At 42.0% G+C, this 23,855-nt stretch overlaps 4 protein-coding genes across 21 annotated transcripts; 2 read left to right on the forward strand and 2 right to left on the reverse strand.

The window, feature by feature from the left end:
• Window positions 1-1,354: 1,354 nt before the first annotated feature.
• Window positions 1,355-3,748, reverse strand: rogdi (rogdi atypical leucine zipper). 2 transcript variants are annotated; one of them, XR_849627.3, is made up of 7 exons: window positions 3,650-3,748; window positions 3,306-3,377; window positions 3,036-3,170; window positions 2,655-2,933; window positions 2,366-2,575; window positions 1,940-2,292; window positions 1,355-1,854 (listed from the first exon to the last, which is right to left on the reverse strand). XR_849627.3 is itself a non-coding variant. In XM_011138406.3 (6 exons), exons 1-6 carry the CDS (start codon window positions 3,731-3,733, stop codon window positions 2,227-2,229), a joined length of 846 nt encoding a protein of 281 aa, XP_011136708.1. In that variant the 5' UTR covers window positions 3,734-3,748; the 3' UTR covers window positions 1,355-2,226. The 2 variants fall into 2 exon arrangements, 1 of the variants encoding a protein (XP_011136708.1); XM_011138406.3 differs by having other exon boundaries at window positions 1,355-2,292.
• A 192-nt stretch (window positions 3,749-3,940) lies between these two features.
• Window positions 3,941-6,360, forward strand: LOC105181547 (Glutathione S transferase T3). Of its 11 annotated transcripts, none has more exons than XM_019840619.2 (6): window positions 3,941-3,957; window positions 4,541-4,722; window positions 5,213-5,429; window positions 5,536-5,686; window positions 5,742-5,922; window positions 6,016-6,360. In XM_019840619.2, the coding sequence occupies exons 3-6, from the start codon at window positions 5,230-5,232 to the stop codon at window positions 6,165-6,167; spliced, it is 684 nt and encodes a 227-aa protein (XP_019696178.1). In that variant the 5' UTR covers window positions 3,941-3,957; window positions 4,541-4,722; window positions 5,213-5,229; the 3' UTR covers window positions 6,168-6,360. The 11 variants fall into 11 exon arrangements, with proteins under 11 accessions (XP_019696178.1, XP_025155512.1, XP_025155513.1 ...); XM_025299727.1 differs by lacking the exon at window positions 3,941-3,957 and adding an exon at window positions 3,977-4,126 and having other exon boundaries at window positions 4,580-4,722; window positions 5,296-5,429; XM_025299728.1 differs by lacking the exon at window positions 3,941-3,957 and adding an exon at window positions 3,977-4,126 and having other exon boundaries at window positions 4,598-4,722; window positions 5,296-5,429.
• A 462-nt stretch (window positions 6,361-6,822) lies between these two features.
• LOC105181549 (probable GPI-anchored adhesin-like protein PGA55) lies at window positions 6,823-18,613 on the reverse strand. Of its 5 annotated transcripts, none has more exons than XM_025299725.1 (8): window positions 18,459-18,613; window positions 11,530-11,981; window positions 10,978-11,332; window positions 9,330-10,864; window positions 9,107-9,219; window positions 8,834-9,032; window positions 8,521-8,748; window positions 6,823-8,426 (listed from the first exon to the last, which is right to left on the reverse strand). In XM_025299725.1, the coding sequence occupies exons 2-8, from the start codon at window positions 11,968-11,970 to the stop codon at window positions 7,269-7,271; spliced, it is 4,029 nt and encodes a 1,342-aa protein (XP_025155510.1). In that variant the 5' UTR covers window positions 11,971-11,981; window positions 18,459-18,613; the 3' UTR covers window positions 6,823-7,268. The 5 variants fall into 5 exon arrangements, with proteins under 5 accessions (XP_025155510.1, XP_011136702.2, XP_011136700.2 ...); XM_011138400.3 differs by lacking the exon at window positions 18,459-18,613 and adding an exon at window positions 12,583-13,862 and having other exon boundaries at window positions 11,587-11,981; XM_011138398.3 differs by lacking the exon at window positions 18,459-18,613 and adding an exon at window positions 12,583-13,862 and having other exon boundaries at window positions 11,584-11,981.
• On the forward strand, window positions 18,447-23,805 carry LOC105181550 (cilia- and flagella-associated protein 45). Of its 3 annotated transcripts, none has more exons than XM_025299726.1 (9): window positions 18,447-18,507; window positions 18,977-19,259; window positions 19,380-19,473; window positions 20,988-21,274; window positions 21,391-21,795; window positions 21,883-22,268; window positions 22,426-22,558; window positions 23,086-23,379; window positions 23,459-23,805. In XM_025299726.1, the coding sequence occupies exons 4-9, from the start codon at window positions 21,107-21,109 to the stop codon at window positions 23,654-23,656; spliced, it is 1,584 nt and encodes a 527-aa protein (XP_025155511.1). In that variant the 5' UTR covers window positions 18,447-18,507; window positions 18,977-19,259; window positions 19,380-19,473; window positions 20,988-21,106; the 3' UTR covers window positions 23,657-23,805. The 3 variants fall into 3 exon arrangements, with proteins under 3 accessions (XP_025155511.1, XP_011136705.1, XP_011136706.1); XM_011138403.3 differs by lacking the exon at window positions 18,447-18,507 and adding an exon at window positions 18,629-18,702; XM_011138404.3 differs by lacking the exons at window positions 18,447-18,507; window positions 19,380-19,473 and having other exon boundaries at window positions 18,747-19,259.
• The last annotated feature ends 50 nt before the right edge of the window (window positions 23,806-23,855 follow it).

The raw sequence follows: 23,855 nt of genomic DNA on the forward strand, positions 1-23,855 counted from the left end.
ATTTTTCCTCATTATATAAAATTTGTCCTTTTTAACTAAACTTTTTGCGCGGCTGCAAAAATTGCAGGTGAAAGTAAAGAGTTCTTTTCATAAAAAATGTAGTCAATTATTGCTTTTCTCCCTTTAAAGCTCAAAAGTTCATTCATTTTCTGGGCTAAATTTTGTGCAAGTAATTCAAGAATTGTTAATATATGCGAAATTTTAATTTCAAACTCGTAAATACTTTTTCCTTCGCGACTTTTAATTAAAGCAGTCATAATTGTGTCATAACTGGAAACTAAAAATTCCAGAAGGAACCTGTTTTCTCAATAGGATCTGTTATTGTGAACTGTAACATCACAAATTGGTTTCAAAGTGTGTATTATGAAAATGTAATTCATCTTTACTAAAATATTAGGATCATAATATAATTCAACCGTAAGTCGGATATTTCTCTACTTTTCAAGTAATATTACTCAACAATAATATTACTCACATCCACCTTCTATTATACAAAATATAGGTAAGATTCAATAATAAACTACCTCAACATTATTTTAAGTTACAGTCTTTTGAATCTTGCCTTTTTGTTTCACACATTATATTAGAATTGAAACATTTATTAATTCTTGCAAATAAATTATTAATTACATATAAGTACAACATACTTAATCGAACTTTAAGAGAAATATACAGTATACTAAAGCTGTAATGAATAATACAGAAAAATGTCTTGTACATAAATTTAAAGTTTAATGTACCATCATTTTCTGATATCAAACTGATCATTCATGAAAGATAAAAATAAACATTACATTTTAATAAACACGTGTTTTCATATTTTAATATTTTAGACAAACATCATTCTCTAGTAGTATTTCCTGCTATTATAGTTACAAGATTGAAGATCAAGTATAATTTTCTTCATTCAACATGATACATAGAAAATTTTGTATTAAATTTTCCAAAACAATCATATCTGTTGTATTCTCGGTTTTTTCGAACATTGTTCCAATACACAGTAATTATTTCACTAACCGAAAAATTACACACAAAAACTTACTTTTTTTTATCATCTTTAATTTACAGGATTTGTGACTATTTATAGTCTTTAAGCACTTTCAATTATAAATCTTAATCCTTTCCCTACTGTTAACAAATCTAGAACAATATTAACTTTGGCAATCCTACCTACTGTACTTTTTTCTTTTTAATTCGTATGTATATATTATATGGCAATCCCATATGGCCAGTAATCAAAATACCAATTATAAAATTGTAGCGTTATTTGGGGAATGTATTTTACTTAAATTGGAATTTGTCACGAGGCACATGGTATTTTTTTACTTATTATTTTTAAATTAATATTTAATAAGATAGCATGTGTGTATGTGTGTTCTAGAACTATACACATAATAGTTAACTTCGAGTTAGCACATTTTATTGTTACGAGAAAGGTATCGATTTGAATTATTGCATCTGAATTTTTATATTCACAGATATTTTTGAAGAATTATATGACCAGATGTATTTGCGGAAATAAATAAAATATAGTTAAAAATATAGTTAGGAATTATAATACACAATGACTATACAATTAATAAATAACGCAATAAGATAAAATTCATAGCGATTAATACATAAAAATATGTACTAGTCCAGTAAGGAGAGGATTACAGTGTAGATTTCTAAAATCACAGCAGACTTATTAAATACCACTCTATCAACTCGTAGACGAAACAAGTCCAAATTTGATCTAAGGTTAAAGGCTCGAATGTTCATCAGAATTGCCACAGAAAAGGGGAGAACATAATACAACATGGTGGTAGGCACCCCAGTAATTGGCAAAATGCTTATAAGTCTTCCATTTCTGGCCTATGATAACAATAGTGAATCATTATTGTTATTATTGTTATTAATATTAGTATTATTATTATTATTATCCATTTGTCTCACATACCCGTGTGTTTGATCCGACGTTTGAGTTTAACTAACATATTACAGAACACGATATATATCGCTTTAACTAGGCGCACGCTGTAATTACCATTATAAACTCTACAATAACATTCTAGTTATGTAATGAGAGTATGCGATGAGACATACGACGAGAAGGAAACAATTAACATATGTAGAAACAAAGGCCAAGGCAAGTGTTACCAATTGAGGCCAAAATTCTTCACTTGCACATAGCACCATCCTGTATGTATCAAGTTCCATTTCAAACGCATAAATTTCCTTAGATTATCAGCCCAGCACTGAAGGAACACGAGAACCTACTGTAAAATCTTTATATTGGGAGAAAACGCATATCTGAAAAGTTTCATACAATCAGTTTATTTCATTAATAAAATATTTGATTAAAGTCTTTGTAGCAGTAACAAACCTTATCTTTTAGTCGTTGACAAAGTTGTAGCGCGATAGTAAGCAGAACAAGAGCATCATTTAGCCATGGCACGCTGCATTCTGCCTGTTGTGTTTCATATTTAACACTGCCATGAGCATTCTCTAATTGATAAACTGCTAAGACCAGTTTGTAGCTTTGAATATAAAAACTAATGGCCAGATTCTCTGGGAGGTTCGGATTAAGAGATTTCTATAAGCAAAAATATTTAGAATACATGAGTAAGAGTGCCATTCTATTTATAATAGAACAAAATATAAAAGATACGTACCATATTTCGACTCTTAATAAGATCGTCCATTGGTTTCTTTCTAGGGACAATTAAACTGGTTCTGCTCCTTTGGAGACAACCCAAAATATTACCTAGAACATGCATGACTTCATCTGAAGTCTTAAAAAGGTAATGCCTGTCCACATTGTCTATATGGGCAATGGCTTGTTGCAAATGGTTAGCAGCATCTTGTATCTGTTGTAACTTCCATGGATGTTCGTTTTGAATACTTGTTCTCATATTTATGTTTTGTTGTCGCTGTACTTTAAAATTTACTTCCTACAAGCAGTAATAGCAGTGACAAAACATAAGTATAATCATATACTTTTATAAATACAACTGATTTCACTTATGATTTCAATAACATACTAAATATCTTACCGCATTTGTAATACTGTCGCCGGTGAGAACGGCAACACACTTGACTTGATCGTGTGCAGCCGCAAACACAAATCTGTCAGTTTTATTATGTTGATCATTACCGAAGAGTGTCAATGGAAATCGCTGAGCACACTCCTGTAAGCAAATAAATAATCAATATTAACATGCTTATGGATTGATCTCTAAAAACTCAACATAGGATAACGACACTATGATAATTTAATTATGCGCACTACATGGTTACACTTATTTTACATACAATATACATACTATTAATATATTTTTAAGCTGCGATAGCGAAGAGTGCACTTCCTCACGAAGCACCCACTCAAACTCCATTTGCTGAAAACAGAAGCAGCATCGCTAAGTTATCGACTCCAACATATACATGGAACACAACAAATATTCAGGTACCAAACAAACGTTCAAGCAAATGTCAAACGACCTGATGACAAGAGACGACTTAACCTCAAAATGCATCTTGTAAGAGGTCGAATTGGCAAACCCTAAACGTGATTCACGTTTAGTGATAGATAAGCAGCCAATATCTCGTGACAGATTACACAAGCCACACGATCCGAATGATTAGATAAATATTAGGTAAAGTAACTTACGAGATTGTGCGCCTCCTCCTTCTCGCAGTCCGCCATTTTTTTACTTGGCATCTGACTAGCAGCCGAATTGATTAGTGCCGCCATCTGCTTTCATGTATATAGAATTTCGCAGCTATGCACAAACGCATGCAAGTCCATCCAAGCATGTAAATTGGATTACTTCGTATAAATATCGATGGTCTTATATCTTAAGGCTGCGTTCCAATATTCACTTCCAGTACTGAAAATACATAGTTTCTGTCACGTATATTATAGATTTATAGTGCTGGCAGTGAATATCGGAACGCAGCCTAAGAAGCAGTTGCGACGTAAGTGACATTTGTGAGTTTTTCCGTTATCAAATACGATACATAACAGATATGCAATCGCATCCCCTCTCGTATCTCGAGAGGATAAATTTGTTTTGCTTCGTCATTTCCACTCTAGAAAGTAACAATTTGTGGTGTCGTACAGTCGTATTTATCTGTGAATTAAAGAGCAAGTACCGAAAATTATGGAAAATTGGCAGTCATGAATAGTATTATGTTACATAAATAACGTGTAATATCAGAGCGAACTTTACTTATTCATTTTCATTTTAGACGAAAAAGAAATCAAAATTTTCAAAAAAGAAAAAATTAAAGTTCAACTGTCAAAAATTATTTGTATGAGCTATTTTATTGTTAATCTGCGTTCTTGAAATATTCGACAATTCGATAGCATTGAAGGATAGAGTTATTTGAGAATCTGTGTTTTAAATACATGATAATGTTAGAAATTTGGATGCCGCTATTATTATAATCGAATTCTATAGTTGCGATTTTCGGCAACGACACAAATCGAGACTACGGCTGCGTTCCGATATTCATTGCCGGTACTGAAATTCTAGAGTATATGTGACATAAACTATAGATTTGCAGTGCTGACAGTGAACATTGGAACGCTGTTTAGCGGTCGAATGTGTTGAAGGTTTCAAAGTCCACGTTCGAAACACGAAAGACGGTGCAAATATAATATTCGGTTATTTGTTGCTGTCAATCATCGTAAAATTAGCAGCTGTCGCCTTAACCGGACCTGTCGCAAATAAATCAGTTGTAAGTACTTACGAATTTTATACGTTCTAATCATATTTTTAAGCAGGGTTAAAATTCAATGCTTCTCTTGATTATCGTTTAGCTGCATATATTATTTTTATTCATTTATTGAATAAATTCCATGCTTTATTTTCATTATATGCATGCATCTAATGAGTTAATTGTAGTAAATTAGTTTAATATCAATATATTTGACATGTATAGTGAATGTATAGTGAATGTGTTTACATGTGTGTGTGTGTGTGCGTGCATGCACACGCGCGCGTGTTATGTGTGATATCGAGATAAATTTACAATTCAAGGTAGCTACAAAGCTATTTAATTCTAAAACTGCTACAAGAATTTTGTGTCATGCAATTACTAAAGTGTATTATTTAAGTTAAATGCATTATGTAAAAAATATGCATGTATTCCCCAGTGTTAAAGTCAGTGCTTACTGTAAGTTTTATTTAGTCTTTTTGCTACTATTTTATTTTCATTTCACTTTTAGACTCTTCTTTCTCAATTATGTCTTTAAAGTTGTATTATGATTTGATGTCACAACCTTCGAGAGCTTTATATATATTTCTCAAGGTCTGTAACTTACCATTTGAACGGAATATTATAAACTTGAAGAATCTGGAGCAACTTACCCCAGAATATGAAAAAATTAATCCAATGAAGAAAGTACCTGTCATTGATCATAATGGCTTCAAACTTGCTGAAAGGTATTATTAGTTATAGATAACAGTAAATAACAGTAATAAGAGACGTACTTGCATCTATTTCTGGTTTGGATGGCTTGTGATTGCTTTGTCTTTTTAATTATTCCAGTGTAGGGATCGTGCGTTATATATCTAGAGAATTTAAAGTGGATGATCGTTGGTACCCATCTGATTCTAAACTTCAAGCAAAGGTTGACGAATATCTCGAATGGCAACATCTTAACACAAGACTACATGCTGCTACGTACTTTTTAATACAGGTAATACTCTTTTATATATTTTTGTGAACTAACATTAAAATGGTTTATGTTATAGTTTCTTCTGCCCCTTATAAAAGGGAGGGCACCAAAAGCAGAAAAAGTAGCAGAATCCGAAAAACGTTTGAATGATTGTCTCGATCTTATCGAAAATGTATGGCTGAAAGATAAATTATTTTTAACTGGAAATACCATCACTGTAGCTGACATATTTGGTACTTGTGAAATTGAACAAACACGTAAGTCATGTATACATCTTTCGGTCTCATCTATTATAATACAATGTCTGTAACTTAAATAATAAGGAATCTATCTTTCGTTTCTTTCGATAGGCTTAGCTGGTTATGATCCACAAAAGGAGAGACCAAATTTGACTGCTTGGATGGAAAGAGTTGCTAAAGAGACAAGTCCTCATTATCAAGAAGCTCACAAATTCTTAAATCTGTTGATTAAGCAAGCTGGGGAAAAAACGAGCAAAATTTAACTTTCTCCTGGATAAATGGATACACTTACATATTATTTGTTTTGATCTATAAATTAAAGTATCTTTTATATTTTTTTTGTTTTAGATACGTTATATAAATATGTTTGGATAAATATATCTATACAGTTGATAAATATTCTATATTCTATATTCTGGGATACACAAAAATAAACTTGTGGTTCTACAGCTCTAAGCCATGTATTCCATAAAAAACTATTACTCTGCAGATCATATATATGCACAGATACGCCATTTATCATTTATATTCCATCCATTTATTTGCATCCATCTAAACGAGTTTAGTGCTGCAATCTCTTTACAGGTACAACTTTTATAAAAGTATAAAAATGTCATTTGTCGATAATTTTGTTTCTCATACATAATTAAAAAGTGTTAAGACATATATATACTCTAAGTGTTATTTTTCTCAAAGCAACGCGTGCTTTTAGATACATACGTTTAAGAATAAAAGTTAATTTTCATACCATACTCTAGCTGGTTTCTTTGACACACATTTCCGATAAAGCGTTCTTTTGTCGATTTCGCATTTGGTAATATAAGTTTGCAGTCGAATCTCTTAATCGCTACGACTACGCGTAAGGTACATCAGAGGTAGCACGTTCGTAACACTTGTTACATTGAAACACATAATACATACCAACGAGAACTGACGCGTAATTATTATCCAGATTACAATTATCCTTCGTATTATAATTATTGCACAATACATATATCATTTAACGCGTAATAACAAGGAATATAATGCGTGGTGCGCTGAGCTCTTTGTCTTTCACAGTTCGCAATTTACAAAACGAAACGTTAGACTATGAGCGATGCGCCATAAAAATTACAACAAGCATTTGTTTTACAACCAGGCACACCTTATCACATCGTAATATAAATTCAATACGACTGCAAGATATAACTTGCACTCGTTATAAAATTTATTACATGTTGACTAGAGGTAAAAGGATCGTATTACGGCAAGAATATTGAGAGACAATGATGAGAAGTGTTGCCTTGGATATTTAATAAATGTCAACCTGTGATTTTTCCAGATTCTCACAAATTACGATTTTCCAAGCTTCTACGATATTTCTCTCAGACGAGTTTTTTCAACTTAGGCATCCTTTTCGGACATTTCTCAACGTGGATGCTCCAATGACGAGTCTGACACCTCTCGTCGCAATAGAATGCCGCTTCACAACCCAAACACTTAAACATAGAGCCAATCAGACCGCAGTTGGAGCACTCGAGGTTGTTCGTAGTTTCCAGAGTGCGATTCACCTTCCCCAAGTGCGGGGTATCGCAATTACGGGTCTCCTTTCTTGCCGTCTCCTTTGAGATCAATGTATTGGACGTCGGAATTGTGTTGATCTTGTATGTCGACGAAGACATGGAAGCTGCCTCTTGCGCGTTGTCATTGAAGATAGCCGATTGCGAATAAGCATCATCAGTTTTCACGTAAGGCAGTCTATCCAAAATCAGATTCTGTAACTGATGATAATTGCCGGTGTTCAGCCGCGAATTCACGCTGACTCCGCCGGTGACGGATTGTACTTGTTCAGGCAGACGTTCACGACTCGCTGTTCTATTTGCTATCAGCTGTGTGGACTCGCTGTCGATCATGCCGCTGATACCTCCGGACATCATCTCCGCATCGGTTCTTCCGTACGGTGGCAAAGGACCACGTTGTCGGCCGAAAGAAGCTGCTGCCATCACAGCGGCGGCTGCTGCCGCGGCCACAACGTCTGGAATCATCCTATTCCTGCCGCACTGATTAGTACTTGAAGAATAGCCAGCTAAAGGAGCGGTACGAGCCAACGTCTGTTGCGCTGCGCCTGGCAACGGAGGCGGAGGCGGAGGCGGCGGAGGCGGCGGCGGCGGCAATAACAACGGTGTCAGGCAAGCTGTGGATGCGGTGGTGCCGTTTTGAGTGGCCGCCGTCGCTGTCCTCAGTCGATCAAAATCCAAACCGGCGACGGTGTGCTGATAATTCCCCGCTGCGGATAAAGACGCGGGATACTTGAGAAGATCCGTGGTGAAGTGCCGCGTCGCCGCCTCCTGCAGATGCGTCGGGAAACGCTTGTCCAGATGCTGCATCTGACGAAGCGGCGAGGAGTGAGAGTCCTGAAGCGGTATCTGGTAACCGCTTATTGGTGGCGCAGCCGTGTGCAACCGCGAGTGATAAGAATAGTCACCGTATGGGCATATTGCTGAGTGGTAGCCATAAGCTGCGCCGCTGCCGTAAGGATCGATCTGTAACGATGAGAATTATGAATTTTCTCTTTTTCGGATATCTTCACATACAGCGACTGGTTCGTACGAACTCGTTAATACCGCTGTTTCTTACCGCATAATTAGGTGGATAGAACTGGGTAACCGAGATCGGCGGGCAGATTCCTGTTCGGACTGCGGGCGCAGCTGATGAAGCTGCGGCGTACAATTGCTGCTGACGCTGCTGGTGTTGTTGACGTTGCCATCTCTCAGTGTTCCACTGCGGAGCTACGTTGACAATGTTGCTCCGAGTTACATTGCTCGGCACACTCGCGCGCACCTTTTGCGTCTCCAGTCCAGGAACCTGAGCGCAAGTAAATTGGTGGAATTTCAGTTAAAAAAGTTATCGTCATCGGGAAGGATGGTTGTTGGGGCGAAAGTACGCTTACGCGAGCCACCTTTGCGGTCGACGCAGTTGGTAGTGTCACTCCAGACTGTAGTTTAGACTTGGACTTGGCAGTCTGCTTCTTCGACATTCGTGTCACCCAGTTGCCCAGTGTGGGAAACTGCTCCGTCATAATGCGATTCCCCTCGTTTCGTTGACCGGCACTGTCTTGAGCGACTTCGTTGTTGCAACTGTTTGGCAAACTGACATGCAAAATGAAATTAAATAGCCGCAAATGAAATTTATATTGTTTGTAAAGTGCCAGAGTTACACCTACACAACGCATTGCTGGTTCGAACTGCTAACACTTGATCCAGACTGAGCGAACACCAGAGGTATCGTTGGATTTAAAGCCACGGGTTGGCTAACGCTCGACGTCACCTGAGTACACTGGAATACGTTTAGACTTCTTAGATCTAATCTGTTAGCAGTTGGTTTCTTTTGTACTCCTTTTGTAATTTCATCGCAGCTAATTTGAAATGCTTTCCCAGGTTACTTACCTTCTGCGCGTTCCTCGTATTCTGTATAACGCCCGTGAAGACCACCTTGTCCCTCGCAACGGGCGCGCCGTAGTAATTCGATTGCAGTTGCAAGATGTTAGTCACATTAGACGTGGCCACTTGCGGTCGTCCGACTGTCATTGGTGTTTCTTGTGCCGCAGTAGACGTACTCGCGACGATTCTACCTTCACTGTTGACCCTCTCGTCAGAATCGTAGGCCGTGTGCTCCGTGCTGTTCCTGGTTCCCTCGAGAATCGGATTGGACGAAGGTAACAACATCTCGCTCGATCTGCTTTGCTCCTGTTTCTCCTCTTGTTTCTCGCGAACAATTTGTTTATTCACAGTTTGGGCTTCCGCAACCTGCGCGATCACTTCATCGAGACATCCTTGAACGGCGGCGGGTTCCTTCGTGTCCCTCGTGTCGCCTTCGTCTATCTCGATGTTCACTGTCGAGCGTAGAAAGTCGTCGGAAGATATCGGCGATGTCGAACGTTCAGGCTCGTCCACGTCGTCGAATGTCTTCGTGTCCTCCTGGATCTTCTCCTCGATCTCCGGATTCTTCAAAGTTGACAACAGCTTCGTCGAAAGCTCCTCCGTGTCCCATTCTGCCGTATCGTTTCCCAGACCTTCAAACTCCGACGATGAAATTGGAGACACAGCTGGTTCATCCGTCACACCGCTACGAATAACTGTTCGATCTGCATCGTCGAAAATCTTAACTCCCTTTTTAATCGATGAGCTTGACGAATCGTCGCTACTTCCGTGCCAGCTTGTCGCGCTGCCTAAATTCTGTTTCGTGCATTCCAGGGTGGTCGGCTGGATCGCGATGTACACCCTAGGCAGCACCGGCGGACTGTCTCTCACTTTGTCCGGCGACTTGCTCTTCTCGTAGTCAATGGGAGAACGTGGTGAAAGCTTCGGCGGTTCCGGCGACGGCGACGGCGACGGCGACAGCGACGGCGACGGGGAAACGCTGGCTGACTGCCTAGCGGCTAACATCCCATTGATCACCTGTGCGACACCGCCGCTGTCGCCGGCGGTTCTCTCGACGACTTGCTCTTCGTCCAGCTCGTCCTCGTAGTTGAGGTCGACGATCTCGTCAGTCGACATCGGCGGTATAGAGGCGGAGAGCTTGCACAGCAGCTTCGAGACGTTCTCGATCTGCTTCTCATAACAGTTCATCATCTGTCGCAGCCGCGTGCTACGCTGCGGACTCGTGTCGGCGTCATTGCTGCGAACGGCCATCTCGCGCGACAGTTCCAGCGCCTTGCCGCGCAGTTCCCGTAATTTCTGACGCAGCCGGTTACGACGGTACTTGATCTTGTAGCCGTCGCTCTTCGGCGAGGATCGCCGGTTCTTGTCTCGCAAGATCGGCTTGTCAGCATCTTTCTCTGCGCTCACGTTGCTCCAGAAGACCGTGGAGTATTCGGATGGAGATTCCGGACGTGGCGTGGCGCCGGTTACGATGCGGTAATTCAACTCGTTGCCTGACTCATTGCTCACCTCGACATTGCGGTACTCATCGGTGATGCTCGCTGAGAACGAAATAGGAAAGGGAAGAAAAATTTCGTGTGCCGCTGAAGAGTCATGCGTTAGTAACTTATGGAACATTATTTTCCCAATGATAGATTAAAACGAAAAATCGTACCTTCGCGCACAACTTTCTTCAGTCTTAAAGGCGGCACAACTTTGTTGCAGATCTCCTTCGTCTTCTCCACCTCCGGCTCCGTTGTCGACACCATGACTGACGACGAATACCTTTTGTCATCCCACAGCCCCAACACCACGTGCTGCGACCGCCTCTCTCCTTTGTCCGCCAAATTACCAGGACACGTCCTAGAATATTCTTTCAAAATATTCTCGACGCGTTCGTCGCGCGTGTGACTGGCGTCCACCTCGTGGGATTTTCTCCGTTTCTTTACCTCCTTGGTAATCTCTTTCTCATATTCCCTGTCCAGATCTTCGCTGCTTTTTCTCTTAACGCTACCGATCTCTTTCGCAATCTGTAACACGTACATCATCATCGCTAAAGAAAACTGACAGCAAGTCGCAATGATACTTAAAAGTAAGCGGCGTTAAATAACTCACAAGTTTTATCTATGGATATCGTTAGCGTCGGCCAAGAAAGTTTAACTGTGCAGTGCACAGTAACTATATAACATAACGATAAATGTATTATGTTTGTTGAAAGATATAGTACCACCGGAAACGCTGTTCTCTTATCGGACGTCGCCGCTGTGAGAATTGAATTTACCACCTGCACGACGTTAGGCATGTCCGTGAGGGTGTAATTCGTCCGATCGATGAGTTCGCTCGCGAGTATCATCCCGTCGCTCTTCTCATCCCGCTGCCTGAACGGGAACTCACTGAGCTCGCTCGTGCAACTCGAAGATTTCTCGGATTGTACCTTGACGACGCTGTCCACGCTCACGGGCTTCGACAGCTTGAGGATCGGCGAGCGTGTTTTCCTCGACGTCACGATCGACGCTGCTGACCTCGTCGGCGTCGGCGGCGCCGGCAGAATGGGCAGGGAACGATTAGGCTGCACGGGGATCACGCACGGGCCGCGATCCCTCAAGGCGGTCGCTAAACTACCGCCTGTACCGCTGCGTTGCAGCCTGCTGGAACTGTCGGCTATCATGATGCGAGATTCTAGAAGAGAACGAGAGTCACATTTACTATTGCAGTTAAATCTAATATAGAATTCTATGTATCTCATTAGAGAGTATCCGTGTGGTAGAATCATATGTTTTGCACCAAAGCATTAATTTTCTCATTAACAAGGGAGCGAACGCTTATTCATAAGATTGTGATTTTGTGTTTTAGGTTCTGTGTCTCTCAGAATGGCCGTGAGTGATTAAAATCACGCAAATACCTCTCTCTTTGCGTTATGAAATCATAAAGCTTGAAAAAACAATGTGTTAAAAAAGTTATAGGTAGATTTACAAGTTAATGCACACACACACACACACACACACACACACACACACACACACACACACACACACACACACACACACACACACACACACACACACACACACATACGCACACATACACGAGTTGATAATATGTTACGCGAAGGTGCACTGCACATTTTGCACGCGACCGTTTTTGTACACGAGGAGCGTAATTGATGATGCGTCATATATTTGTTCTTTGATGTCGACGTCGAAGTCGAAATGAAGGTACGAATTATTAGACATTGATAGATTGTACTTTTTTTTTTAACATGTTTTTATCGCGTTCTCACCCGACATTTCTGAGTTCTTGCCGTCATCGAATCGCTTCAGAATTCGGCTTTGTTTCCAGGTAGCCCTCGACTCTTCGCTGGTTAAATCCACGATGATAGGAGTTTCATAATCTAACGAGGTGACCGTGTTCGACATGGAAGTCCTCTTATTCGCTTCGTTTTCGTAATAATCGATATGTTCCTCCTCATCCTCCTCATCCTGTTCGTTCATTAGATCTCCGGTCTCGCGCATCTTCGCGACGCTATTCTGCAACTGGCATTCTGCACAATCCTTGCACGTGGAGCACATGTCAATCGCGTCCTCTTTCTGCTCCGTCGAGCTGGAAATCCCCATGCAGGTCGCCCGTTCCGCCAATGCAACATGATTGGTGTCGCTGTTCTCACAGAAGAGCTCCACAATGTCGCAGGTCAGGATGTTGGAATCGTTCGTGTCTATGGAACATTTGTTAAATTCCAGGGGCAAGATTCTCCCGGTGTCATCGGACCGGCTGCGCGGTTTTTTACTACGGAATGTCGCGAACTTGGGCCAACGAGATTGCGCGAGTGACTCGTTGAATTTTTCTCTTGACGACGACGACGACGACGACGACGACGACGACGACGATGACGTTTTCCTCTTGCGTGCCTTTAACGCGATGTTCAGGTGCCGATCGTGTAATCGCATTTTCCTTTATGCGATAGTTAAGTGACACGAGACTCGAAAGTTCGCTGGAACATTTCGCTCCAGTCGCGTTTAAAAGTATTCAGAAAGGCGGCGTCCTCCACCTCCCTTCCATTCGCAAGAAACACGCTGCAGTAATCGCGATTGAAAGGGGGGAAAGGAAGGTAATTAATTATTAAAAAGCCAACGTTATACTTTAGTAGTTTTGGTCGATGAAGTTGAACAAAGTCTCGCGATGCAAATAATATATAGCGAAGGGGTGGGAAGCGAGAAGTGAGAGCGGGAGTGTGAGAGAAAGAGAGTAAGGAGTGTGAGAGGGAGCGAGCGAAAGAGAGAGAGAGAGAGAGAGAGAGACGCACTCACGAAAGGGAAGGCAATAATTGCAAAGCTTCGTGCACTATATGTCAACCATTCTACGGTGTTTTTTTCCTTTTTTTCGTTTGGAAGGCTCCTCCTATCGATTCTTATCGATCGCACGTACGCATTGTGCATCAACTATCCACTGCATGGTGTGCAGAACACACGAAAAAGGGAGAAATTACGTTTCGCACGCGATACACGCCTCCCTTGCCTCTACTTTTCTCTCTCGCTCTTCTCTCGCTTTTCTCTCTTTTTCTTTGCCGCCCTTTCTCTCTCTCTCTCTCTCTCTCTCTCTCTCTCTCTCTCTCTCTCTCTCTCTATCTATCTATCTATCTCTTTCACTCGTCAGAGCAACGCACATGCATTTTTCTTTTTCTCTTTTTTTTTTTACTTATACGGAAATTTACGGTCGCATCGAAGAACTCGAAAGCGTAGGGAACGATCCCCCTCGAGACTGAATTGAAAAGTGAAAAAAGGAACGTTCGTACTGGAAACTTTCGTCGTTGTAACATGTGCGCGACGCATATCTAAAATGCGTAAGTAAAATTCGATCAACTTAACATTGTAGTTCAACCGCGAACGTAATTGTTGAATGTCACGGCAATCAACACTTTTAGACGAAATTACCGGCAACAAACGAAAAGCCGTAGTTTGGGTCGCAAAATTGACGATATTTTCGAACTTACTTCACCGGTTCGCTACTCTATACGCGTGTATTTTCAAAAAATACTTTAATAATATTTAAACAGCAAAGGATACTCGCGTTATTGCATATTTTTACATTATTTTTTTCTATCTCAGTTTCAGGTACAAGATATGATTAAATTTCAAAAATAATTCACAAGGATGTTCAATGTGTCACTAGTTATGAAACTTCGCCGTTACATTTTATCGAAGTCATGCTGATTATATTAATTTTAATAACAAAGAAGGTATATATGCAAATTACCTTCGTGCCGACATATCCAGAAGCTAAATGAATATCACACACAGTGAAGCAACTATATAAAGATACGACGCAGTGAAGCACTGTGTTCAGTCGATTATTAATTCTACTGTTACACAGTTCACACGGTAATGCAACTTCCATACTTAAACTGTAACGGAACATCGTGCTCTTCTGTCGCTCACGGACAGAGGGTATAACTAGCTAACGTTACTTCTGATCATCAACACTGCTGAGTTTATATGTCACGCTAAATCTTGCACCACCCCCTACATCCTTTTTCCTTTCTTTTCCTCTTATTTCATGAACGTTTATTTCTTTCCGCAAAATACCTCGTCTTCTTCTCTCTCTCTCTCTCTCTCTCTCTCTCTCTCTCTCTCTCTCTCTCTATCTATCTCTTTACAATAATTTTACTTCATTACACCACTAAAGTAACGAGGAATCAGCAGCTAACAGTGCTTCTTCACGCTGTCGAGCCTGCACGACCACTTTCGCGAATTTTACCGCACTGCGACGGTATCGCAAACGTGTATGACGTGTCGTTGTTATCACCGAAAATAACTTCGCGACGAAGTGCACGAGTGGACACGTGAAACGTCTCGCGCCTCGCATTTCTTTCTAATCAGACATTCCGCATGCGTTGAGGCCTCCGCTGGTCTCTCGACGCGCCGCGCGGGACGCCACAACACTTTATTCTTCACGCTCGATATCACCCGGAGAGACAGTGTCCACGACGTACATCCACGTGTCATCGTGCCCTCAGACTGTCACGCGTGAAGGAGCGCGAGTCTCGGCGGTGCGATGGAGTCGCCTGTCCCCCTCTATTTAACACGCTACACGCGCGAGCGACAACAGCTCTCTTCAAAAGAGCCCTTCGACGCGGAGCGTATTTCAATTGGCCGTCCAGGACGCGCATCCTGCGGCGCAGGCGACGGCGACGACGGGAGCCGGAAGGACGATCGGAGAAGGGGCACACGCGAGGGAGTCGATCATATTTAATGTCTCTCGACGCGATGTCCGCTATTTTCTTGCTCCCCTCTCTGTGTTATGCATCTACAATGTTACGTCTTCGGGGAAACCGAATCGACAGAATTATTCGCAGACTGGAAGTATCGCGCCCCCACGGCGCTAATAGTCGGTATGAATATAGTTGGAACTTTTTTTCTCAAAGTAGATACTCTCCTTTTCGCGCGACTCCGTCGGACTTAGGAACGACGCTCAATATCTAAATGTCTCGGTAGGAACTCGTTAAGTAACGTATGCATCAGAGAGCTGCTAATAGCCATATATTAGCGTATACTGCTCACGCATACATATATTCCGCTTCTTATCTGTAGGCGCACTTGCGAGTAGTTACGCGTATACGCTCAATGATAACTTCGCTATGATAAAGCGATCGGCCAACATCGTTATAACACATCATCATTATACCTTCTGTAATTAAATTCTTTTCCTAGAAGCATCAATGTAACTCGTGCGGCCTCGTGCGCAGGTCACAAAATAGACTTTGCTTGAACATGAATAATTCTAATGAGCAAGCGCTATTACCTCCGCCAGCAGATTTATAATTTTTAAACGTCTTCGCGCTGATCGACGAGTCTCATAAAACGCCGATAAAAACTTGCTCGCGTCGTCGCTAAGTCCTAAGCATCCACAGTTGGGAAACTCGCCGCAATGGGTGCGTTCACGGAACTCAACAGTTGCACGACAGTTGAGTATCAGATGAGTGAGCGATTAGTTAGCGGTATAGAGATGTACACTGAGCGCAACTGATTCTTCTTGAGAGTTCTGCGCGATTTTGTTGCGCGCAAGAAGGTCAGATAAACTGTACTGAATATTACGGCCCGTCTTCGCGCTTATGTGTTTCGTAATTATTAAGTATTTTCATAAATATAATTCATATGTGTCTGTTACAATGTATTTTACATCATCCTTGACATATTCCCCGCTATATATATTTGGATTTATATGACTATTTTCTTGGTTATTTTCTTCATTCATGGGCTGCGCCATGTTGGATCGGAGACCGATCAGCAAAGGTAGCGACGAATATTTATAATGGGAAAAATGGCCGACTGCTCACTCAACATGTTGCGCGAGTGAGCGCATCGCTCAGGACGCGTTCAGAACGAAGTCACTCAACAGTCGCACAACCGTTGAGTGTCGTGAATGCACCCAATGTTATTTCGAAAATAGAAATTTCGAGCGTGTTCTCCCTCCCTCATTCTGTCTGTTGAACGTAGAACGGAGAACTTTGAGCGCCTCATCGATACGGAGGGGATGAACGCTTCATGCCTCACTCTTTGGATAATGTTAGTGTGACGCCGATATAACTAGCCGGGGAACCCTTTCGGGGGGAGAAGAGTTCTTTCATAATTTACCGGACCACTTACAGGTATCCTCTTTGTAGTTCTGCGTTATATAAGGTTAGTGTACGGCGTTAGTGTACGGCAGACAACCTTGTGCCATCACCTGCCGCAGCGGCGTCGTTTCTTTGAGTGCCACTTTTTAGCGATCGTAATATAGTTCCTCCCGGAGGAGGATTTCGCCAGCCCTCGATCCCTCGCTCCCCGGGGAATACTCAACCGGCAATGCCCATCAGCGGCACTCCGCGTTGAAGTAATCCACATCGCGACATTAATGCGTCGTTCTACTCCGCCGTTCACTCGGAACGGAGGAATATATCTGCATGTTTGATTAATTGGACTTGGCAACAGCGCGCGAAACGCAGGCAAATTTAATTAATCCTTTGAAGCATACATTTTTCTGTGTTGATCCTGTTATTTGTGAAATTTGGTGTATAATGGTTTTGGGGGGAGGTCGCTGATCACGAATCCGAGATCAGAAAAAAATGTTTTTTTTGCTCTTTGTTCATTTATAAAACTTTTGCAATAAATAACAAATCTTCCTAAATTATTTCTTTATATTCTTTTATCCCTAAGATACCAGTAAAATGCAAGAAAACCGATCTAAATGCGTTAATTACATAATAAAAGGCCAAAAAATAAAGAAGTGGTTTAGGTGGTAACGTGGGTTACTGTCGTACATCAAAGGGTTAACCGAAAATATAGATGGAGAGCGAGCGAGCGAGAGAGAAAGAGATGCCGAGGAGGCATCGGTCTCGTTTCTCGGGTTTCTTTGTTGTGACAACGCCAACAATATGTACGTATGTGCGGCGATGTGGCCGATGAATGCTATAGATAGATCTTTACAACGAACGTGCGCCTCTTCACTTTGTTGCAATAGTATCTACGTCCGGGTGTATAAGGGTCATCGACATCCCCCTTCGCGAATATCGACGAAATCCGCCAGAGATCGGCGGCCGGCCGGCAGTTTCGGCAAAAAATCATCCCGCCAGCCTGGCCTTTTTCGCAGAAGTTCTCCGGTACCGGCAATCTATCCGTGCTTATTACGCGTGTTATGCTTATAGAAGCGAGCTATCGATCGAATGAGAAAAAGTCTCACGGAGAACCGAGGCCGAAGTCTCAGGGGTCGAACTCTGCGATTTCGCAGTCTTCGATTCTTGCGATGCGGCGACAAGTGTTGAAAACGAGAACGGCGAAGGCAAGCAGGATCTATTTCTTTAGCGCGCGAATCATCATCGATTCGGTTGAAGTATAATAAGATCATTCGAGTATAATTAGAATATATAAGCTGGATGAAGTTTACATTTATTTGAAAAACAAGCCGAAGGCTTACATTTCGATATAAACATCTTGTTTACGTCATCCAATCTTTAATAAATTAAAGAGAACACTGCGAGAGAAATCCTGAGAGCTCGGCTCATTACGTCAACATCAAGGCTATCGAGATTGGGAAAAACTGTTAAATATAAATCAAGCGGAATGTAAATACCAGTGTGTGTGTGTGTGTGTGTGTGTGTGTGTGTGTGTGTGTGTGTGTACTCACCTGTTAGTCTCTGGATTAGCCCGCTACTTCATCGATCGTCTCTGATAACGTGAGTTAGCCCATCTTTCTCTGCACACACATGATGTTCTTCGAACGGCGGGTCTGCGACACGCAGCGGCTGGCATGAACACCCCGATGTGAACACGCCGCGGTGAAGCAACGCTGGCCGAGTCGCGTTCTCCCATCCAGACGTCGAGCGGCTTCGTCGATATATCCACTTTCACATTTGCTGCTCCGACCACACGTGAGAGAATTCACTTTCGGTCCGACGAATGTCCTCTGACTTCACTCTTTCATTTTCATTATTTATTACGGAAGGTCGTTTCGAATCTGTGAACTCTTGACACTCGTGAATTCGAGCGACGAGGCGTTCAGCGTGAAATTTCTACGACTCGGTCAGCGGTGTCCTCGTTATCAGCCGGCGAGCGAGACGCGCAAAACCGTCGCCGATTTACCGTCCCACTTTAACTCGTTTCGTGATTTGTTATGTCTGATTTGTTACATGATTTCATGTCTAGGGACGCGCCGCGCGGCAGACCCGGTGTGCCGAAGCCGGTGTGCAGCACGCGAGTGCGAGGTCGCCAGGTACATAGCAGCGCCACGTGGTAGTCTGAGGTCGTTACCGTGGGGGGCCGTCGTCATTAGCCCTCTCGGATCAACGACAACGACGGCGGCGGCGGCGACGACGATGACAACGACGACAGCGGGCAAGGCGACGTTGACGACGACAAAACCGAAAAGACTCGAGTGAATTCGTCATTTTACAAAACGTGAACACTAGGGTACACCGTGATTTGCATGGTGAATGCAAAATTAGATAAACAAATTATTTATTCATACGCTCTATTAAGAGCAGCTGAATTTCCTTGAGCGCTAGATTACGAAATAGTGATTTCAACTTTGTGTGTACGCTATTTCCAGGAGGTAGGCGAAAAGAAATCTGAAAGTGTACTTGAAACTGTCCGATATATACAGCGTTCGCGTTGTTTCATCTTCCAGACGGAAATTTTGCACGGTAAAAATGCAAGAATTTTGTCATATATTTTGCGTAATAACATATAACAGCTCCACGTAGTTCGCGATCCACCTTAGAGTCATTCGAGCTGCTTCTTTTCTTCTTTTGTCAAAGAGCCCTCAAGCTAAATTTAACTCGAGCATGTAAAGCGTGTCCCTACATACACGCGCGATCGATTTTCTTTTGTCTTGAATTGCTATCATAACTTTTAACTACATTTGTGCAAAACCTCTATATTTTATTTTATCGATCGGATAATTGTTACTCATAAGGTGAGATGCCGTTTTTGAGACTATTAAGCGCAATCTATGCGCTATTTGCCGCACCGGAGAAAAAAAGACAATGATAATAACAACGACGATAATAACGAATTAATAAAAAATGACAAATTATTTTAACAGGAAATAAGTAATATATGGAGAAAACTGCGGAGAACACAATGCTCGAGTTTTTCTTTTTATCCTTCTGGGCGGAGCATGAATTACGTTCTCATGGCAACTGACGGTAGGGAAGGTCAAGTGCAGCGGTGAGACTGCAGCGCGAAAACGATGAACGGGATTGTACTGCGGTGCGGCAATTTTAACAAAAACATATATAAACATATATAAATATTGAAGAATTTGTTTGCATACAGAAGTATGTAAAATTGAATACGCGAAGCACGTTGCACCGATTGTCCGCCGATAACAATCATCGATCGATTACTTGTACTTTCCCCTGGAAAAGAAAAAAACAGATGCGTGTCAATGACGCGAGTTATGTCTTCCTTCATTGGACAGCGCGATACCCTTGCGGTCTCTCCGCTTAATTTCGCTCACGCGATAGCCGTACCGATAAGTGCACCTACATATCGATAAGTGTAATTTTACATTGCCGGTACAAAGTTTTCTTTATTTTTTTTCTTCTTCGTATGAGTCACCCTTATCTCACAAGTTGGGGCGGCTCCGTATTATTTTTGTTTTTTTCCACTATAAAATTCACCCACGAATCAATTTCGCAAATTTCGTCCGTAATGTGAACAATGGTATTGTATATTATATATATATATATATATTCCGTCGACATTTGTATTTTCTTCGGCCGAACACGCCGAACCGCTGCTTCCCTCGTTCGTGAGATTATTACTCGCTAACCGCACCGTCGGTTCGCGGTAACGCGAAACGTGATCCTCGTAACACGATCGGCCACCTGTATATCCCCGCTGACATAATTCCTATCGAACAAACAAAGGAACGGTTGCTCATCGGCAAACAGTTAACTGCAGTATCTCGCCGCGGTTGCTGCTATCAGGTTACCTTGACTTTTCTCGTCTTCTCGCGGTGGTATCAAGGGTCGTTATCAACGTCATCTTCGTCACTTTTTCTCCTCTTCCTCTAGCTGTAGCCTTTCGTCTTTTTTGAGACGCGTCTTGCGATCCTCAATCTTTCTTCTTTTTTACTTTTCAAGCGTCAAGGGTTATCGTTTATTGTTTACCTGACACGCGTGCATGTACGTGATTATATTCATCATTTCAGGCGTTGCAAAGAGGACAAAAGTATCTCGATGAAGAATCGGCCCGCACGTGAGGCGCAGCTGTCGTTTAGCTGACACTTTGCCGGAGAAGCTAGTAATATCGTCGTCGTGATATGCGATCATGTCGAGGACCATGGCGCGCAAAACGAAATCCGGCAACTTCGAGTATCGCGGCAACTCCAAGTTTCCGGCGGGGGTGTACACGATCCATCCGCCGCCGGTTTGCGATCGCATGCTCGAGGACAGACCGATCCACTTGAGGAGATCTAGCGCCTACGAAGGGAAAGAGGTAATCGATTGTAAAACGGGACGGCGAAAGGCTGCCGCGTAGTTAATGAAAAATATTGCAATGTCTCGAAATCCAGCTGAAAGCAAAACCGAGATAAATGACTGTAAATTTAACAGATCGGTAAGATAAGGGATAAAAGTGGCGTGAGGAAGTATCTGATACCTTCGAAGGAACGCATGGTCTATCCGAAAATCATGACGAAGAAGGAGTACGAATGCCTGAAGGAACGCAATCGCGTGATCACGGATGAGGAGAGGCAAGCGGCCGCGGAAGCCGCGGAGGAGGAAAAAGAAAGATTAATGAGGGAAAGTATGGAGCGTAAGGAGGCAATGTGCCTAATGGACTTGAAGAAGAGCCGTGATAAGGAGCCGAAAACCAGCGAGATTGAGGAGGAGGCGAGGAAGAGAATGACGCATATCCTTGACCGAGCACAGAACATGCGGCTCGAGCAGGAGGAGGAGGTACAAAGGTGCAATCGGTTCATCCTGGAGACGAAATGCCGAGCTATCCGCGACGCTCAGGTGATACTCGATCGATTTTGGATTTTATGATTTTTATAAATTTTGTAAAATCTGTCTTTCACACAAGCGGCTGTCTCATTCGTGCAGATCGCCGAGAAGAAACTGATAGAACGAGAAATTCTCGAGGAGGAGAAGCGACTGGACGATATGATGGAGGACGAGAGAAGATGGGCGGTCAAGGAAGAATTGCGGAAGGAAGAGGAGGATGCTGCCAAGAGGCTGCGATTCGCCAAGTTTTTGAAGGAGCAGATCGAGGAGAACGAGGAGCAACGAGTCCTCAAGTTTGAGAAGAAGCAGGAAGAAAGTCGGCTCATCAATTTAAGTACCGTCGCGTGGCAGCAAGATGAGGCTGAGAGGCAGCGCAAGAAGGAGGCCGAACATGCCAGAGTGCGGCAGGAATTCACAGAGGTGTCCGAACAAATGAAACGCTACAAGGATGTGGAACAGGAGGAAAACAGAATTATAGACTTGAGGTATCATCCGTTTTTAACATTTTATATGTTTGAAGTTATTTTCGATCCTGAGTCTGTTCTTCATAGCTGTACTAAGTTGCACCATTTGCGTCTGAAATGAAAAAACCCGAGATAATTCAGAGAATATGCAGTTATGGAGGACACATTTTTTTTTTAGGATAAAAGACCATCTTCGGCAGAAGGAGGAAAGGGACGCCAAAAAGAAGGAAGAGCAGAGACTGGAAAATTTACGAAAGGAGCGAGAGAGGACCAGAATAGTGACTCGAGCGACACATACGCGTGAGATTCAGGTATGAAATATCGATATATTTGTAGAAATTATACCCGATAAAATACATTGCAATATTGCGCGAATTCTTCTGCTAGTGAAAATGCAATCATTTGTATGAGAAATTATTTTCTCGCATTCCGCATTGTTTTGTGTGTAGCTTTTACAATTATCTACGTACGTTTTTGCGTACGTTTCTATTTACGTAGTATACGTAGTATACTTGTCGAAGGTTACTGAATCCACGAGCGCCACGTCAAGCTTCGCTATCTACTATGTGTGCTCCCGTTTCGAAATTATGAAGCTTCGCGTTTGTTTTATTATATCCGCATTATTTTCTCGTTCAATAAGGAATTAAACAGTCCATTTTCGCTTTCGTGGAAATGGCAATTAACGTAAATTGAACGTTATTAATTTCTATTCTATTCTCGTTCCGAGTATACATTCAGCATTTATATATTGCACAATACTACCATGTCAGAATAATATTTAACGAAAAAATCATCAATTGCAACATCAGCTGAACGAATGGCGATAATAAAATTGCAGGCGCATATCGACGAGATCAACATGACTCGAGTTCGTGAAGAGGTGGAGCGGGAGTGGAGACGAAAGGAAAAGGAAGGAGCCCTGAAAAGACTGGAAGCTCAAAAGATGCTACAAAAGGGAAGGATGGAGCAGATAAATAATAAGCGCATTATGCAAGCTATCGAGATCGAGCGAGATAGACGGGAATTCGAGAGGATCGTACGCGTGCAACAAGCAGCTCTTTGCAAAGAAAAGGAGGAACGCGAGCGCAAGCAACAGCAAACTTCGATTCTTCGTGCCGAGATATTAAAGCAGGTTTGTATTGTTAATTCTTGTAGCTATGAAAAAGTTGAACGCATTCACACATATACGTTAACGTTTATCTCGCTTACAGGTGAATGAAAAAGAACGAGAACGCATCGCCGAACGTCAAAATATGTTCGAGGAAGGTCTGGCAATCCGTGCGGAAGTTGAAGCGCGCAAGAAAAAGTTGCAGGAGGTGATGGAACGCAAATGTCAAGAGATGAGGGAAAACAAAGTGCCGGATTCTTACATCAACGAAGTGAAACGAATGATCGAGAATATCCAATAAATAAAGTATATACCCAGATCTCTATCTAATCTATCTTGGAGTAGAAAAACCGACTCAAACTTGTGTCTAAAGGCAACGAATTATATATCTCTCTATATTTTATTATCTATACACTTATATATAAACTTGATTATACATCGAGGCACATAATATTAAAGTAAAAAAATTCTTATCAAAAGTCTGTGTTGACACGAAAGTT

This window comes from Harpegnathos saltator, unplaced genomic scaffold (assembly GCF_003227715.2).
Source record: "Harpegnathos saltator strain DR-91 unplaced genomic scaffold, Hsal_v8.6 scaffold290, whole genome shotgun sequence".
NCBI lineage: Eukaryota > Metazoa > Arthropoda > Insecta > Hymenoptera > Formicidae > Harpegnathos > Harpegnathos saltator.

What these genes read in the sequence shown, in the direction of transcription:
- rogdi (XM_011138406.3), bottom strand. Translation starts at nt 3,733, where the DNA reads ATGGCGGCACTAATCAATTCGGCTGCTAGTCAGATGCCAAGTAAAAAA. An exon ending in AGGAGGAGGCGCACAATCTC is followed by an intron (nt 3,378 to 3,649) that starts GTAAGTTACTTT and finishes TTCTGTTTTCAG; the next exon opens with CAAATGGAGTTTGAGTGGGT. An exon ending in AGCTTAAAAATATATTAATA is followed by an intron (nt 3,171 to 3,305) that starts GTATGTATATTG and finishes ATTTGCTTACAG; the next exon opens with GAGTGTGCTCAGCGATTTCC.
- LOC105181547 (XM_025299727.1), top strand. Translation starts at nt 4,009, where the DNA reads ATGCAATCGCATCCCCTCTCGTATCTCGAGAGGATAAATTTGTTTTGC. An exon ending in CTACGTACTTTTTAATACAG is followed by an intron (nt 5,687 to 5,741) that starts GTAATACTCTTT and finishes TTTATGTTATAG; the next exon opens with TTTCTTCTGCCCCTTATAAA. An exon ending in TTGTGAAATTGAACAAACAC is followed by an intron (nt 5,923 to 6,015) that starts GTAAGTCATGTA and finishes TTCTTTCGATAG; the next exon opens with GCTTAGCTGGTTATGATCCA.
- LOC105181549 (XM_011138396.3), bottom strand. Translation starts at nt 13,246, where the DNA reads ATGCGATTACACGATCGGCACCTGAACATCGCGTTAAAGGCACGCAAG. An exon ending in GAAGAAAGTTGTGCGCGAAG is followed by an intron (nt 10,865 to 10,977) that starts GTACGATTTTTC and finishes TTTCGTTCTCAG; the next exon opens with CGAGCATCACCGATGAGTAC. An exon ending in TCTATCCACCTAATTATGCG is followed by an intron (nt 8,427 to 8,520) that starts GTAAGAAACAGC and finishes TCATCGTTACAG; the next exon opens with ATCGATCCTTACGGCAGCGG.
- LOC105181550 (XM_025299726.1), top strand. Translation starts at nt 21,107, where the DNA reads ATGTCGAGGACCATGGCGCGCAAAACGAAATCCGGCAACTTCGAGTAT. An exon ending in GCGCCTACGAAGGGAAAGAG is followed by an intron (nt 21,275 to 21,390) that starts GTAATCGATTGT and finishes TAAATTTAACAG; the next exon opens with ATCGGTAAGATAAGGGATAA. An exon ending in GTGCCGAGATATTAAAGCAG is followed by an intron (nt 23,380 to 23,458) that starts GTTTGTATTGTT and finishes TCTCGCTTACAG; the next exon opens with GTGAATGAAAAAGAACGAGA.